We start from the raw sequence: 18,984 nt of genomic DNA, 5'->3' as shown, positions 1-18,984 counted from the left end.
GCAGCAGACGGTTGGGATTGAAGAACCAGTTTGGGAATGTGTTTAACCCATTTGGGGACTGATTTCATAGCTCCAAATCATCCCCAAACTTCTTTCCCCCCCAATTCAAATGTGCATTTTGGAACTGACAAGGGGAATTGCTTGGAAGGGTGTGCTTAGTATGGATTAAGCACTACTCCAAACATCTTGTCAGTAAGTGGCTTTTTTCAGGGTGGGTGGGGGCAGTGTTATCCAGTGCTTTGTCTATCTCCTCCTCCACCACTGCTTCCTGCCCCGCCCAGGCATTTTGGCACGACCCACCAAAGCGGGTTTACCACATAGTGGTGCAGCTAGAGCAGCCTGTGCAGCAAGAAAAGGAGGGAAAGAAGTGTTGGCTGTTCTAACCCTGCCACGTTGTGATAGAACAAAGCAGTCCTCCTCTACCACAAAGTGACATGGCTAGAGCAGCCCGGCTAAACAAAGGAAGAAGGAGGAAATGTCAGCTGCTCTAGCCACACCACTTTCTGGTAGGCCCACTTTGTCATGTTGAACCAAAATGGCTCCAGGGAAGCCATGGGGGAGTAGGTGAAAAGAAACATCTGGTGTTATCAAGGTTTGGCTACACATGTTTACTCTTAGCTCCTACTTTCTAAACACAATGCATCTCCAGGAAAGCATCAGCACATAACGAGCTGATGATTTCCATCATTTCCTATAGGAAAATTAAAAAAAAATGTCCAGTAGTACAATTTAAAATTTTTATTTATTTAAAAAACATAAATATTTCAACTGCGTCAGACCAACATGGCTACCTAACCTAAATCTATTTCCTATAGGAACACTTCTAATCCATCCTTTCCCCCCTCTATGCTTTCTGCCTGAAACTGCTGCAGCCAATCAGCAAAAGCCAAACAAAAACTTTGTCTCATCTCTCCTGTTCCCTGATTTCTCCAATCTCTTTCCCTCCCTCCATGGTTTCTGCCTGAAATGTTTGCCGCCCACCAAACAAGTAAGGAAAGGAGCAAACATTGGCTATTCGGATATATGATTCAACCACTGGTGTAGCGAGGTTTGGGTATAACTTTGTGTTTGGCTGAGATTTCAGATGGTGAGTGTTCTGATAGCGGGACCTGCATGCACTTTTCTCTGACTTCAGAAGCTTCAGATAGTGTCTTCTGTATTAATTTTTGAATACTTGCTGAAACCTTTTTATGCGGTTAGGCTTAAGGGGAAAAAATATCTATTTCTGTAATAGTCAGTGAGCTGTGATTTAAGGGGGGAATTGTGTGTGGTTTTTATTGTATATATAATTGTTGTAAACCGTTCTGATACTATTTATGAAATTGTGGTATATAAGTATTTTTAAAAACAAATAAATCAAACAGTGCAAAGGCGGCAGCTTGTGGTTGCTGACCAGTTTGAATCTAGAAGATCATATTACAACAGTCCTCAAAGGGACGCACTGGCTGCCAAGGTGCTACTAAGCCAAATAAGTAATCACTTATAAAGTCCTACACAACTTAGGACCTGGATATTGGAAGGAACATCTTCTAACACACTAGCCTGACTGTGCACTAAGATCAGGTCTGCCAGGTTTTTCTACATCCTAGGGACAACCATTACGGTCCATACACTTGTTACTTCTAGATATGCTTACTTAGTGCTTTTTTTTGGGGGGGGCACAGACCCCTAAACATTTTGTGAATCTAATGGGAGAAGAAACTAATTTTTAAAAACTTTTTAGTTTCTTCTCTAGTGTGGTGAATCATCAGTTCTGTTGCTACCTCCGATGGCGGCCTCATTTCCTGTCACTGTGTTTTCTGAGTCTCAGACGGAATGAGAGTACCCCTCTCATTTTTTTATTTTTCTTTGTATGCTCTTTCTTTTTCCCCTATTTCTTTGTATATTTGATGTGTGTATGTATATGCAATATCAAAATTAAATTTAAAAAAGAGTGTACCCCTAAACATTTTTAAAGGAAAAAAAAACACTGTGCTTACTGTAATTTGCTTTTTGTGGGGGTCACCCTTGAATTTAGTCTGGAGGCAGCAGCTATTGCAAAATGCTGCTTTATAATTGCTCTCTGGAGCAACTTATCAACAACATATGATACCTTTGTTTAAAGCATTGTGCTGACTGCCAGTCGGATCCTATTTTAAGTATTACTGTCGTGAAATGTTTTACTGGTGACTGGATTTTCAAACACTTGTACAAACATCAAATTTTGTGTAAAAGGTTGCAAAGAGCAGCCACAGAGATGATTTGCCCCATCTCTGTAGCAAATCTATGGGGTGCCTTCAATAGAGAGGTAAAACTGAAACAGAGTTTTAAGCCTATTGCCAATTTTACCTGCACTGTGATACAAGGCTAGTACTTGTCAGTTTCACTGCTGCTCTCTGCAGCCTGTCCACACAACTTCTCTGAATTTATGACATTCTATCCAACCCACAAAGGCTGCAAAGAATGACACTGAAACTGACAGGCTCAATTCAGAATAATTCCCCATAGAGGTAAAACTGGCAAGGGGTTTCATATATACTGTCAATTACTTTTCTACTATTAAGGAACCACTCAGTTCCACTGCTGCTCTTTGTGGCCCTTGAATTGGGACTACTTAATATGGAATTAACTCCTCTAACTTTCCGGAACTGGTAGCTGGTTGGTGGGGGGGGGGGGATGCACACCTTCACTGAACTTGTTTGGAAATGTTGAAGATATCGGAGACAGAGCTTCTCTGGATATCTGACACCCAAGGTTGGACCAAAAGAACACTCCCAATAACATATAAGGGACAATTCTGTACACCCCTAGTTTAAGCAGTGAAATAACAGTTGCCAGACTACATTAGAATGCCAAAAGGAAGCTTGCCAGTTTTAAGAGTAGTTTTCAAGATTATTCTTTTTTGTGCTCACAAGTTTACATTAGAGTTTTATCACAAAGGATAGGTAGGGTGGGGGAGGGAGGGGAAAAAAGAAAATTAAAGAGCACAGGAACATCTGTGTACCCATTTTTATTGCCAATACCCTCAACAGGAAGACAGAAATAGCCACATAGGAATAAAAGGTAACTTGACAGCTCTAATCATATGTTGCCAGAAGATGGACCAAGTAGGAAGGTTTGACTAAAAAGGGGGAAAAAACAACAACAACCAAAGGGTAATAATTTCTTCTACCACAACTCAAGAGTGCATCAAACAAGGCCTGTATTATTGTTGGAAAGGAACCTCACACAGTGCTGTAACTTTTCACTGACCCTGCTCTGTGAACATCTTTTCAATTTGTTAGTGCTAAAAATAACACAATTGTAGTTGCAAAGGATTACCCAAACTAAGAGAGGCAGTTGAGAGGCATTCTTTAAAGCTTCCATTCTGTAGCACAGAGAGCTGCAGGATCTTGGGAAAAACACCTGGTTTGGAAGACTCGTCTTCAAGACAATGGTTATAAAAACAATTTGTCATCTAATAGATATGCAAGCCAAAGGAAAAGTTTGCTAAGTCTATAGAGAATTCTGAGCCGAGAAAAACCATAAAAGCCACAGCAGGAAGCAATAATATCTATATTACTGTTCTATATCATAAATCCCGTTCAAGACTCATGGGTGGAGCCTGGTGACAGTCATCATAATGAGAAGAGATGGGCTATGTCAAGAGTGGAGGGAATTTTATTTGTAGAAATTAATACAATGAAGCAGCACATCAGAACTTTCAGGTTGCCACAGATACTAGCAGCAAAATATTTTGACCCAACACTCATGTCTAGGTTAAATGCAGAAAATGTGGACTGAAGAGTTTTGTTGAGTGACAGCGCAACGCCTTCACCAGCTCACACTTCAGATCACATTAACCACACTTCCGTCAAAAACAGGGCAAAGCAAATGCAGGTAATGGCTATTATTGTCTACTTCATTATGTACCAGCCTTCTAGAGATCTATTCAGCCTACAACTTCAATACAAGATGTCATCTTGTATGGGACATCTTGTATTGTAGGTTTTAGAATAAACCCCCTCCTGAGATCTGCAATCTCACTTCTTTATTGGCCTTCCAGGGTATGCCAAACACTTACCGCCCATTTGGCCTTTGGTTCAGCTGGCTAGAGTTACTTGGTTCTACTAGCTTTTCTGTTTTTGTTGGCTGTTGAGATAATTCATTTGTGGTATACCAGCTTGAGTGTGGAAGCATCATCCTAATCCACACAGAATATTCAAATAGACTCATCTATTCATTGTCTTGCGTTTACATCTGACTTTTTTTTATCGTGGAACTAAGGTGGCCTGATGTCATGAGCCCCACAGCACTGCTGGGATTGAGTTTGGGTTGGCAGACCCTGATGGAGAAGCAGAAAGAAACAGAGGGGAAGTTTAGCTGAACTGGAAGAACCTGGGTTGGAGGAGGGGGGGGTTCCTCTATTTCTATCCCAACTTCAATTGCTTTAGAAGGGGAAGCAGAGATGCCAGCTCTCCCCTCCAAACTTCCTGCAGAGAGGGACATCTTGGTGGAGGCTGGGGAGTGCTCTGATCAGCTAAGGAGGTGAGCTGAATAGGCAACAGCAATAACTGAACAGGAGCCTGAGCAGGAGAGGGCAGCCTTTTGGCCTAGTACCAGGCACTGCCTTCACAGATGGCAGCAGAGCTGCCCTGATGGATTGTGCACGTGCAATCCCACAAGGTGAGGTAGTCTCACAAGGGTGCATGCCACTCATCTTTAAAACCTTGACAGGAGAGGGGTGGAAACACCCATCACTTGTGTCCAGTTCTGACCTTTTTGCCCTACCCTTGAACTCCTGAACCATAACTCCTGAGAATTCTGTCTGTTGTCAAGCATGTACCATTGCTTGCTCGATTACTTCCAAGTAAGAGCCTCTGTCTGTGTACTTTGCGCAGGAGTCAAGAAGAAGAAGAGGAGTTTGGATTTGATATCCAGCTTTATCTTTACCCTAAGGAGTCTCAAAGCAGCTAACAATATCCTCTCCCTTCCTCCTCCACAACAAACACTCTGTGAGGTGAGTGAGGCTGAGAGACTTCAAAGAAGTGTGACTAGCCCAAGGTCACCCAGCAGCTGCATGCGGAGGAGTGGGGAAGCGAACCCGGTTCACCAGATTACGAGTCCACTGCTCTTAATCACTACACCACACTGGCTCAAGACACATACATGTCACTGTCTATCCACGGACTGCCTAGACTCAAGCCTACTGAAGTTCAAAAGTGGTGGCCCCATGTCCCTTCAGACCACACCCTGTGACAATAAGGCATGCTCCAGTTAACACCTCCCCATTATATACCTGCATCTGAAGAAGACAAGTAAGGTTCCAATAGGACATTAGGAATCCACACAGTACAATGCCAGAGATGTATTGACCTTGAAGTGCATACCCATTTTAGGAAACAGGGGGTTTGAAGCCCAGCTTGAGTGCCACAGAATTTACATTCACAGGATTCCAGTAGAGTCATTTGCCCTTCAGTGTTCGCAACATATCACTCATCAAGAGCATTATGAGCTAAACTCTAGCAGATGCTACAATAGCAGAACAAACATTTGGATGAGAAATCATATTGAGTGAATGCAATGTCCCAGCCCATGTTCAGCTTGGCCCACTTTCCCTTAGTGTCATCAGATCTGGTACCAGATGCAGCACCTCAGAGAAAAGAGGAGGGACAACAGAAAAGGTGCCAGGAAATTTTTCTGATGGAAGTGCATGCAGTATTGGTGACTAGTCTTTCTATCAGCTCTGAAATACTAAAATATAAACCATATCTTAATTAGCTACCAATAGTTTCTAATTGTGTTTTGTGATAATCCAGACTAGAACCATTATAGATTCATAGAATTGTAGAGTTGGAAGCGACCCTGAGGGTCATCTAGTCCAACCCCCTGCAGTGCAGGAATCTCAACACACAGTCTCCCATCCAACTTGAAACCATACCAGACCCTGCTTAGCTTTGCAAATGTGGTAGCAGTTTTATTGCTGCACCATTCCGCAGACAACGAAATAAATGGGAGACCTGCAAAGGGTGTGTTTGATAGATTCCCTGCTCAGACCACTCAGTCCATTTCAGTAGAGTAAAGCAGTTTCCCAACTTTTTTTTTTTACTGTGGCCCCCTTCTGATCTTCTCTCCTTCCTGTGCCCCCCATGGGTGTGGCCAAGGGGGGCAGACAGCTACTACCCATAAGTAAAATCAATACAAATCAAATCAATACATATTTGAGGTTCTGCCCCCCTAACAAAAGCCTGCCCCCTAACAAAAATCATGTCTATGCCCATGCTCCCCCCATCCTACCAGTAGAAAAGCTATTTAAATGTTATGTTTGTAAACAGAACATGTTTTATTTATAATTTTTATAATTTATACAAAATACAATGGCATAAAATGATAGGAACAGAATGAAATATTGTTGAAGCACAAAAACAGAATCATGGAGCTGGAAGGGACCCCAAGAGTGATCTTTCTAGTACCCCCCCTCCCCCCCGCAATGTAGGAAACTCCACTAAAACATCCATGATAGACAGCCATCCAACGTCTGATTATAAACCTCCAAGGAAGGAGAATCCAGAACCTCCCGAGGGAGATCCATCTTCCATGTATTATAAAAAGTAAACAACACTTATTTGACCCCAGTTATTTGACACAGAGGGAGAAACCTACAGATACAGCCCAGAAGCTGCACAGGGAGTTCTGTATATATGGGAGAATTTTAAAAAGCCATTGTTCCTCACTTGACCTGGTGCAAAAAGATCTTGTTATCCGGAGCAGCCCTGGTTGCCCAGATAAAACACTATAGCCCCACACACCCTTACCTGGGAGTAAGGCCCACTGAACTCAGTGCGGCTTTCTTCTGAGTAGACACTTAGTTATTTACTAGATGCAAGTCAGCAGCACCAGACGAAACTGCTTGGCTAGGCACTGGGGTGGATTTCATCCTGCACCTTGCTGAGTCGCACCGACACTGCCAATGGACCCTGCTCCACTCGTCAACATCTGAAGGCCCTGATCCACTAGGCGCTGGGGTAGATCGCACACTGCACCTTGCAAAGTCAGGCCCAGGCTGCCACTGGGCCCAGCAATGGCGGCAGCAACAAGCAGCTCCAGCTTGCTCAGCCTTACCCATTGCCACCCCACCGCTGCACTTACCTGACCTAGGGGTTCTGGATTGCGGGCTCTACTGGTCAAAATGGGAGCCTCAACAGTCACCCTCTCCCACCAGAAACACACCAGGACTGCTCCAAGGAAATGCAAAAAGGAGTGCTAGACGCTGGTGGGCCGCCCCCTTACCCACTTCTGATTGGCCAAGCAGATAGCCAGCCAATCAGGATTTTTTTAAAAAAATGGATTTCCCCCTTTCACTTCTCATTTTCCTGGAGTAGAGTATGGTGGACTGTGAATTTTACATCTGGTGAATTAGGGAAGACTAATGGACCTGGCAGGCCCAGGCAAATCTCCTATAAAACACACCCGTTATGTAAATATCAGTTTCATTTTAGTACTCTGCTGAATCTTCTGTGACAATGGCAGCCAGATTTCACTGGAAACGTGAAGTTGTGGGACTGTAGAAGGAAGTATTATATTAAGAATTAAGAGAAATGACTGGATCCATTGGGCCACAATTCTTCCCAGCCCACACCTTGAGAGCCCTCTGGACACCCAACCCGACCCCATTCACCAGTGGAGAAACTGTTTCTAGCATTTTTGTATTAGGGGCTGGTCCTGTTCTTTATGTGACCCAAGCACTTATTCAGAGGTTTGGTAGGGAATTAGGAGGAAGAAGGAGGGTGTTTTCCTCCTGTTCCCTCAATGGCAACCTAACCTCATAAGTGAAAGCGATGATGAGTTATGTCAGGCATGTTCAGCAGCAGTGGCACAAGTCACTATACCCACAACTGCAGCATAAAGCTAATCCATATATCAGTTAAGGCTGTTCATTCTTGTTTGGGGGAAAAGAAAGGACTCATATTTTGAATGTCTGAAGTTCTTGGGCATTATTTTTTTTTTCAAAAAGAGAAACACAAAAATTTGTTTCCCCCCTTTACAATAAAATCCTGTCAGCACGGCTAATCCCTAGGGAAATCTAAAGTATAAGCCCCAGAACAGTAAACAAGTGCACGGTCAAAACCATGTAATCAAGATGAAGGCCTCCCCGTACTGAGATTACACACCCCATTGCCTCCAATCACAGCCAAGGACGGCGGGAACGCAAGTTCAGAGTCATCTGATTTTGAACGGATTGACAAAGCATGGCTAACAATCCAACAGAAATCAAGAACTACATGGGATTTAAAAAGTCAGCTTTATTTTTGTGCCTTGGATTTGAGGTAGATTAAATAATTGAAAAGGCTAGGCTATTAGGTCATGATTTCTGTGTTGCAGCTGTCTAGCACAAGTTGACAGACACTCTGCAAGGCCTGTTGATTTAATAAGAGAGGCATAGGAAATCTCTGTGGGTAGCAAACGAGCAGTCAATGAATCTGAAAAGAAACATGATTGAATGGGGTGGGGGAACTAACCAGCATTTATAAAGCTGTGATTAGCTGGAGGTCCTATGGCAGCTACAGTTGTGTTTTCTGAATAAGTGCAATAATGCATATGCAGCAGTGAAGCAACTTTGCTACAGAGAGTTATTGCTTCATATAAAACTTGAACTGAGACCTGCAAGCTCAACAAGTGAACAGCCATGAAAGGTAAGATATACTTTTATGTAGACGTATTGTGAAGGGGTATTACTTTGCAAATAAACTATGCTTTATAAAATCCAGACAAATTAATAGACCACAATTTTTGTGTGGACTCAAGGTCCTCATGCTAAGCATGCTGATTCAAAATGCATCTCCTATCTTCCTTATATGAATGCAACATTCAGAAACCATAATCAGACATTTGTAGGGTCAGTTCAAATATTTGTAGGGGGACTTCAAACACTATTTTTGGCAATGAAGTTTGAGAAATTATGTACAAGATAAACTGTAATCTCAGAAAGTGAATGGCTTCATATGAAGGCTGACATGCTTGGTTATGAAATCAAAGGCTCTTAAATATCTGTATCTTTTAGGAAATTTAAGTTCTACATTCAGCGACTTTTCCTGAATATTTCAATACTATTTGACTTGAAGCTAAACCTTGTACATGTTTGCCAAGTGGAAAGTCCCTCTGATTTCATTGGGATTTACCCCAAAATAAATGTACACAAGACTCAAGCCCTTAAGACTCCTGCTTAGAAATAAGAGATACTACTGATCTGCCTCAGGGACCATTCATGAAAGGAGACGGAAAGCTTTTATCAATCTGGACATATGGCTCTTAGCTATCATTGCCTGGTATATGATTGCTTTTACTGTGTGCATACAAAGAATGCTGTCTGAGAAATATTATTTATAAAAAATAGTACTCATTATATTGTTTGTCCCATTGTAAGGAACTGTGTGAACTTCATTCACTGTTTCAAAGAAGGGAGACATTTAAGATACTAGAGAATGCTTATGGATTATAGACACGAACAAGTGAACCATAATATGAAATATTGGTAATAGAATTAATAGAACTATAGATAATAACAGCAATAGAGATGTTTAAGAACATTTGTTCAAATAAGAGTTACTAGTTATTGTACGGCGTACAGTACAAAAAAGTAACAGACTCACTGAAATTAATGAAACTTTGTCGGGTCTATTCACTTGCATGGATCTGTTGAGAATAGGACTAGCATTGGATACAACCCTCTGGTTTTATTTTTTTGATGTTTGATCCAGAAAAGCATCCCAGACACTTGCTCAACACACCGGACTCAGTTCACTCAAATGTGCATATTGTCTAGATCTCTAATGCATGTTGGCTATCTTATTCATTTCAATGTGCAAGCCGGTGAGCCACTGGAAAGGAATTCATAGAACTTAACAAGGAAGCTCTAGAAGGCTGGAAAATTTCTAAACGGTTAAGAATGCTGTAGATCGGGGTGACTACAGATCACATGACGAAATGTAAGAAGCTGAGAAAGACTTGCTGAAGTAAACAAGGCCACTCATAGTCTTAAAGTTAACCACTGGTTTAAGTGTTTTTCTTAACCATGGTCTTAGTGTCTCCCAGGGAGCAGCCAATGCGAGGATCATCAGTGAATAAGTAACATGGATGAAAAATTCCTTAAGCAGCAGTTGGACCTGCTGTTTTATTATGAGGCTTGACCAAACCATTAATACTGATAAAAATAAAATTACAATTACGCTCCACTGAAAATAGTCTGCTGAATGTTTTCTAGCCCTCCATGCTGTCAGTGGAATTCATTTACTATGCTGGGTGTAAAATTCATAGGGCACATTTGCACTTCTGACAAAGTTTTAGGATTCTCCCCAACAAAGCTTTGAGCTAACCCTTTGAATTTAATGGATCTAAACTATCCGCGATCATTAATTTCAATTGGTCTACTTTGAGTAGGACTAGCATTGGCAACAACCCATGGAAATTTGGTTCATTTAGATACTGTATATTTGAGAAAATTGCTGATATGCATGACATGAGGATTTTATGACTATAACTACAGTTCATCCTGCTATTCAAATATGCAAACTTACTCTGTACATATCTTCAATACACTAACTGCCATCACAAGATGCAGAATGTAACACTGATACTTCTTTTCTTATTGCATAGGTTCATTGCTTTTGATTTCAAGTGTCATCTTGCTAACAGATGTGCTGAGTGGCTGTCCTCCAAAATGTCTGTGTAATCGCTTTTTAAAGACAGTGGACTGCAGGAATCGAGGGCTTGTTGAAGTTCCTTCACACTTACCTGCTGAAACTCAAATATTGCTGTTGTCAAATAATCACATTCAGAAAATCAGTCAAAGTGCTTTTGTTGACACTCTGGCCCTCAAAATCCTGGATTTATCTAATAACTCTATCACAGGTCTGTTGCCTGGCACATTCAAAGAACTGCAACATCTACAGATACTAAACCTAACAAAGAACTTCATTGAATATGTAGACAACAAAACTTTTAGTTCACTTTCACACCTAAAAGAGCTGGATTTATCCTCCAACAATATATTAAGTATGCCCGGAACTCTGGGAAAAAATACAGGGAACATAACTTTATTGTCTATGAAACATAATAAACTTCAGAAAGTAGACAGACTTCTGTTGGAATCGCTCCCAAACCTGAAAGTTGTTCTGTTTAAGGGTAACTTCTGGCAATGCAATTGTCAAGTCTTTGGCCTTAAACTGTGGCTGGAAAGTTTTTTATATAGAGGTAAGTAATTTTTCTCTGTTACACATATACTGTATATCCAGCAAATGTCATTAAGACATATCTCACCTTCGCTATTTATTGAAGTTTTAATTCAAGGGAGCATCTAATAACATGGAAAATGGATTTGGTGGAGGGAGTCGCTGAGTATGGATGACTTCCTGATGTAGAATTTACTGTATAGCCTATACACTTCCTACACTTGATACTGTGTAACAAGGTTTAAATATAGCAATAAGTGATGATGGTTAGGGTTGCCTATATCATACATTACAACATTCTTAACTCTATACAGCAGTTGCTATGACTTCTGCTTATTGAGAGGGCTCATATTACGTTTAGTAGTACATACATGGCTTTAACAAATTGTTGACAAGGCAGCTACTTGCACACTGTAAGAGCATGTTGGGAAGTCTGGACCATTCACTTATGTTATATATACTGAAGCCACAACGTAAGAGCCTTGCTGGATCAGGCGAAAGATCTGTTGACCCTGATCTTTTGTTGGTAATGGTGACCTGCTAGATGCTTTTCTGATGTTTCTGAACAGTTGTTTGTCCCCCAGCAGCTAGTATTGGGACCTTTTCTGTAAACTATACCTTTCCTGTAAACATGGGGCCAGGGGCCATCATGGCAGCAATTTATTTATTTATTTGTCATTTCATATCAGTGTCTTTAGGTGACCCTAAGTTTTAGAATCTTGAGAGAGAGCTTTGTACCTACATTAATCAACAACTAACATCAATTCATTGGTTTTTATCCCAATCTGTACTGAATTAAATGAATTCAAGGATGATAAGACTATCAATGGCTTACTAGTCATGACGGCTTAGCTCTGCCCCATTGGTCATAGACAGTAATGCTTCTGAATACCAGTTGCTGGAAACCACAGTTCTTGTGCTCATGCTCTGCTTGCAGGTTTCTCAGAGGCATCTGGTTGGCCACTGTGAGAACAGGATGCTGGACTAGATGGGCATTGCCCTGATCCAGCAGGCTCTTATGTTCTTGAAATGTTATAAATGTGTGTATTGCTGATGTTTTCATTGTTGAATCACTTCAGGATGTTTTATGTGAAGCAATTCATATAGTTGCAATTCAATACACATATTTCAACTCAATCAATTCAACCACTTCTAACACAAATAAGAGCATACCCCTTACAAAGGAAACAAGTGGAGACACTGCTGTCATCTTTCCAAAATTCAGCATGGTTCCAAACTAGTAGTAAGAGCAGATATATTGATCATGGAACAATACATCATGCAATTCTGTACTCAAAATATTTATTCAGAAGTAAACTTCCTAGTTAGCAGGCTGAGGAATGAAACTAGAGGAGTCCAGCCTTCTTACCTTCTGTGATGGACACCTTAGCTACTGCTTTGAGAAGACTACATGAGATCACGATTAAGCTAAAATGTAGAAGAGAGAATTGGGGGGGTGGAGCTTGTGGGTTTCTTTACACTTCCTGCTTTTCCTGGGGGAACCCAGCCTGATGGGTGGGGTATAAATAATAAAACTATTATTATTATTATTTCAGAATTTGAGTAGTGGATAAAATATACTCCCAAGGTGGTCATCACTTTCCAAGAGCCTTGAACGGTTAAAATATTACTAAGTAATTTCTTTACATCCTAGGATATATTGCTGGAGTCATGCTCCATACAGACATCTTCTTGTAAGCAAAAGAACATAATGAATGAATATAACTTAACTGTTAAGTTTGTAGCATAACTTCATAAATTTATCTCAGGGGAAAAAGCTTTCCAAGACAAATTAAGAACCTTTTTTGCTTTTCCCATCTTTGCACTGTTCTAATCTGCAATACATTTGTAACATGAATAGAAATCAAGTTACTATCAATGCTATCTGGGAAAAGCACATGTTGTATATTCCACCAGCAATTTTTCATTTCACTAGCAGTTTTCCTGTAAGACTTACATAAAGCAAACTGATATATCCTGTGTTAATGATGCCCAATCCTCTCCCAGATCCACTAAATAATCTGCCCTACCTTTATATCCCCCAAATGGATATAAACACACACACACACACACACACACACACACACACGAAGAATGAAATGTCCACCTTAAAAACCCCCACACACAAGTAAAACAGCATAACAATCTGAATATTACCTATGCTAAAGGTACACTAGAACAAAAAGTTTTAGCCTGGTGTGCAAATGTCCAGTTGTGCAGTTAGATAATTGCTGAGGATGGATGCAATGGAGGACAGTGGGGATGGGGGGAGTTATATAATAATATGTAGTCCTTCACTTACTACAAAATGTGGTAAGCAGTGTTTCAAAGGAGGAACCTTTCTGCTTGTGGGAGAAGCTATATTTTTGTCCCAGGAAATACAATTTAATCACATGGCATCTTTCTGGCAACATTAACAGCCCGTTGTCAGAATACAAAACAGCCACACTGCCCACCTGTCAAATTTGGCCCATGAGGCAGAACCTGATAAGGATCTCACCCATGGAGTGAAAAAGTGTTAGGATATAGTTCCGTTCCACCTTAAAAGGTTCCCTTGACTATTGTATGTCACATGCCTGTTTACTTCCAGCACTTGCTGGGAACTTCTGTTTGTTTATAGCTTTTGTGTTACTGCTGGAGACGAAGGGAAGCAGACATGTTTTCCTCTGTTCCTGAACTATGCTGAATAAAATGCTGGACATTATGCTTATACATTTCTCTGTCTGCCTCTTCTGCTGTGAGAAGATTTACGCACTCTGCTGATAGAGTGCATGGGTCTCTAAGTGTATCTGAGGCTCGTGTCGCTAATTGATGCTGTTCCAAGGGAGACCGGCTTCTGGCCGGTGGCTGGAGCCAGCTGGGGGCCTGCCTGATGCCTGCCTAATTCCCCCATCTTCCCGGCAGTATCCCAACAAAAAGATCCTCCCCACCACTGTTGTGCATGTTCTACTCAGATGAACATTACAGTGAGTCCAATTGGGCTTATTTCCAGGCTACTGTGCATGGAATTACAGCTTTATATGATTCTTCTAATGGGGACGCGGGTGGCGCTGTGGGTAAAAGCCTCCGCGCCTAGGGCTTGCCGATCAATAGGTCGGTGGTTCGAATCCCCACGGCGGGGTGCGCTCCCGTTGCTCGGTCCCAGCGCCTGCCAACCTAGCAGTTCGAAAGCAGCCCCGGGTGCAAGTAGATAAATAGGGACCGCTTACTGGCAGGAAGGTAAACGGCGTTTCCGTGTGCTGCGCTGGCTCGCCAGATGCAGCTTTGTAACACTGGCCACGTGACCCAGAAGTGTCTCCGGACAGCGCTGGCCCCCGGCCTCTTAAGTGAGATGGGCGCACAACCCTAGAGTCTGGCAAGACTGGCCCGTATGGGCAGGGGTACCTTTACCTTATGATTCTTCTATTTTTTCCAAGCCATTCATCAGCAGTTGTGGTGGACAATCCTATTGTAATTATTTGCTGGACAACGGAATAATCTTCTTACAAGATTATGACTGAATTTTGAGTCTCCATTATTCTTTCCTACCTAATCCCATCAACATGCAGTAAAACTGCAGCCCAATCGTATCCATTTTAATGCACAAGTAATTTCCACTAAGCTCAACTCCTACATAATGCGTTTAGGGCTGCAGTTGTACAGAACAATCCTAAGCAATCAAAATTAAATGCCATTCAGCTCAATGGTGTTTACTCTCTGGTAAGAATCTTGGGGTGCAATCCTATGCACATTTTATTGGGAGTGAGTTCCACTGAACTTAGTGTGCCTTCGTCCTGAAAAAAACATGCATAGGAGTGAGCTCTGAGAATGTTGATGTTACACTGAAGGGCATCATAGCATTTTTTAAAACAAAAATCACATAAAATCTTACAGTCATGGCAGCATGAATTCTACATACAAAATACTGCAGATCTGACTAAATTCCAAGTCTGAGAGAATGGGAGCGAACATTGTTTGAATATGCAAGGAGGGCCTTTTATATACAAGTTAAAGAAGGCAGACAGAAAGCAGATTTGTTGAAAAATGGCTCGCATTCAATAACTCTTGGGATAGCAAAACGCAACAGACATATTACATCAATTTTACTACTATATAACTTTTATATCTGTAACTTCTGTGTCCATACTTTTTGCTCACTTCATTTTATACCTATATGTATACTTATAAACAGAAACAATAAAATGGGAAAAAATAGGAGATTCTTCCCACCCTTTGTATGCTCAGACTGAAATTCACTCCTCAAGTGATTGAAGACATGTGTGATAACATTTTTGTCCCTGGAAAAAGAAACCAGAACCCTACAAACCAATGTAAAGTCAATCCAAAACTAATTTCTCTGCGATCTTATACATATAGTTGTTTAAATATAAAGTGCAGTCAAAGAAAGTGTAGTATTTCCTACCCATTAACTATCTCCTACCCTCAGTCCATCTCTGTTTAGTCTCTCTTCTTTAGCCATTGTATCTTCTGGGCCCCTACGTCCTGGTCCTATCTCCTGGTTTGTCTTCCTACTGAAACTTCCCTCAGCCTCTTTACTTCCTGAGCTCTTTGTCTCTGCTCTCAATTTCCACCAAAAGCACATAGACCCTCTTGGTCCCAGACCTTTCACTTCCTTCACAATTGTTGTTTTGTGGCATGCCATCACTCAGATCAGGCCAACTCTCTGACACTGAATGGAAAACATCTGATTATTCTCACATTAAAATAGGACCTAATTTGCTTTTGTCTCTGCTCAGCATCTATTTAACCATGGTTTCCAAAACACTGCTACTATATGGTGGCCATTTTAAACTTCCTCCGTGTTGGCTTTAATCACGGTTATGTTGGGCCCCCATTTGCAACCTTATTACGACCATTTGTTTTCCTTGGTTGGACTGTTTTCCAATAGCATCTATGAATGAAAGGAGAGCTTAAGTTTCACAAATGACTAACAAAACTACACACTAATATGAGGTTTTTCCATTGTTGTAATTTAGCTGTAAACCAATTAGCATAGAAGATGGTTGTCATTTTTATACAGGAGAAAAATCAGTTTCTTCATTATATTTGTTAGTGGGTGTTTGGTTGGTTCTTCTGAGTGAGCAAGAGCTTGACAAATGCTCCTTCTTTTCAGGAGGAATTAGTGACAGTATCATCTGCTCAGCGCCTGATCATCGGAAGGGAAAAGACCTCCTGAGAATTCCTTATGAACTGTATGGAATCTGCCCTCCTACAGCTTCCGATGTCCACCAGGCCAATGCTCTTCACTATACTTCTGAGCACAAAAGTTCTCCAAAGCTCGCCCATCACAATGAACACGGGGGAGACAGCAGCCGGTCACACTGTGAACCGAAACCAAAGCCACGGCCCGTTAGCTTGCGTCATGCAATTGCCACTGTAGTAATAACTGGAGTGGTCTGTGGGATTGTATGTCTCATGATGTTGGCTGCCGCTGTGTATGGCTGTGCTTATGCTGCAATCACCGCAAAGTACCACCGTGAAAAGAACTCCTCTGGCAAGGAGAAAAGGAGTCTTGAGGAAAAAGAGTCGTTTGAGAGGTCATTGGCTTGAGTTACTGATTGCTATGGGCTTTCAGAAACATATACTACTCCCCTTGCCCAACAAGCTGAGTAGAGTCGGAATATGGCTGATTTATTAGTTACTCTTACATTTTGATTTTCCACATTCAAAACTGTTTGCATATAACTACAGATGTGCCAACAATATTTTTCTGGCCACTGGTATACCATATGTAGATTGGGCAATCGGCTGCACTTGCCAAAGACACACATTTGCATAACAAAGTATATTCAAATGTCACGTGCAGATTTGTACCCTCTTTTGCAGGTGGAGGTGGAGTGCCAAAAATAAAGCCAGTAATAAGTTGTCCAACAGATGGAATGTCAACCAGTGAAGCTTTCCCCCTAATTGTAGTTCTATACTCCAAAAGACTTACTCTATTTAATATCTACCTGCCACATACCAGTTAAAGGTACAATAGACCTACAGTCCTCCAATGCCAGAGACGACTTTCAAATTTCAGCAGCGCCACATGCCAGGCCAAAATTTGGTACTCCCCCACCTCTCATCTTCCTTTCTGCTCAATTCAATATGTCATAGGTCTGGTGCCCCCTAGTCTAGATGCCCAGTGCAGCAGAACCAGTTGTGCTGCCCTAAATCCACCTCTGCCAATGCCAATACTAAGCTACACAAATAACTCAAGTTTCATTAGTTGCAAACAAGGTGTGTTATTGTAGGTCATGGGTAGACAAACTAAGGCCCAGGGGCTGGATCTGGCCCAATTGCCTTCTAAATCCGGCCTGCGGATGGTCCAGGAATCAGCGTGTTTTTACATGAGTAGAACGTGTGCTTTTATTTAAAATCCATCTCTGGGTTATTTGTGGGGCATAGGAATTCATTCATTCCCCCCCCCAAAAAAAATAGTCCGGCCCTCCACAAAGTCTCAGGGACAGTGGTCTGGCCCCCTGCTGAAAAAGTTTGCTGACCCCTGCTGTAGTTCTCTCATGTGCTGATCTTAAGGCTCTAATACTATGTTAAGTGGAGGGAGTAAAAAGTGATTTAAGATTCATAGCAATTCTGTTCAGATACTCATGCTTGGATAAATTCAAGATTTAAATAGTTCAAACCCCAGTATTCATTTGTTGTGGTCATTTATTAATACCCCAACAAATACACTCATGGAGTCTGAACTGGCGGTGACAGACCAGGACTGAGACTTTGGGATCATAATACATGGCTTGATAAAGCTATTGACCCAGTGTGCAACAGTGGTGGAAAAAGCAAGTTTGATGGGAGGAGGCAGCAATGCTTCAGAATAGCAACTTCTGGAAATCACAGGCGCTCTTCCACTCAAATCCTGCTCGTGGGCTTCCCATAGGCATCTGGTTGGCCACTGTGATCACAGGATGGTAGGCTAGATAAACCATTGGCCTGATCCAGCATCAATAACATTTTTTTCCTTTTCCTTTTTCTTTTTTGAGCCAAAATGATTTGACACACCCACTCAGCCATGAAGTTTGCTCGGTGCCCTTAGGTAGGTTTGCCATATTTCAAGCAGTGAAAATTCGGACGGGGGTTTTTTTTTCCGGGTGGGGGGCAAAGTTTTGACTAAAGTTGTTGGGCTTTTTTGGCAAAAAAGAGAGAGCCGATTTTGAGCTATTTTTATGGAAAATTGGCAAAAATGGCACTGCTGACATAGGCTGCCGTACATCCGGATTTTCCCAGATATTTTACCAATTCCACCCAGATACTGCTGCCGACTGCAGTATTCAGGATATGTCCAGGAAATTCCAGATGTATGGCAATCCTAACTTAGGCCAGCTTCTGTTTCTTCACCTAACCTACATCACTGAGTTGTTGTGAGGGTAAAACAAAAGGAGGGAGAACCATGTACACTGCAAAGACCCATTTAAGTTTTTATACCAGCAACACCACTCCTCCCTGGACAAGGAGGCCCTAAAGGGTGGTGTAGCAAAGCAGAGTTCATTGTGAGGCCGTTATCTCTCTCAAGGCTGGTCTTATCTGCATAAGCACCGAGTTGCATCTCACCTCACTTGGTCGTAGTCTTGGAGTTGCCAAATTGGCTAGATGTCTGAACAATAGCAATGAAGGCGCAGCCTACTGCATCCCAGCTCTGGAGTACCTGTGACTCATTTTGTGTGTCCCCTGTCACACTACTCCCACTCCGAGCATCAGTGTGCCCTTTTTGACTTTGTACATTTAAAATCATCTGCACATTACATTATATAGAAATATTTAATGTGTTCCGATTGAACGGTCGCGGTTCGAATCCCCGCGA

General features: G+C 41.7%; 2 protein-coding genes across 6 annotated transcripts in view; one reads left to right on the top strand and one right to left on the bottom strand.

The window, feature by feature from the left end:
• CACNA2D3 (calcium voltage-gated channel auxiliary subunit alpha2delta 3) overlaps window positions 1–18,984 on the bottom strand; it is a 487,740-nt gene that overhangs the window by 73,276 nt on the left and 395,480 nt on the right. The window lies entirely within an intron of this gene.
• Window positions 8,645–16,736, top strand: LRTM1 (leucine rich repeat transmembrane protein 1). The gene is made up of 3 exons (XM_028719949.2): window positions 8,645–8,651; window positions 10,612–11,208; window positions 16,300–16,736. The coding sequence occupies exons 1-3, from the start codon at window positions 8,645–8,647 to the stop codon at window positions 16,734–16,736; spliced, it is 1,041 nt and encodes a 346-aa protein (XP_028575782.2).

Source organism: Podarcis muralis, chromosome 2, assembly GCF_964188315.1.
Source record: "Podarcis muralis chromosome 2, rPodMur119.hap1.1, whole genome shotgun sequence".
Classification (NCBI taxonomy): domain Eukaryota; kingdom Metazoa; phylum Chordata; class Lepidosauria; order Squamata; family Lacertidae; genus Podarcis; species Podarcis muralis.
This window is presented reverse-complemented; position numbering and strand designations above follow the sequence as displayed.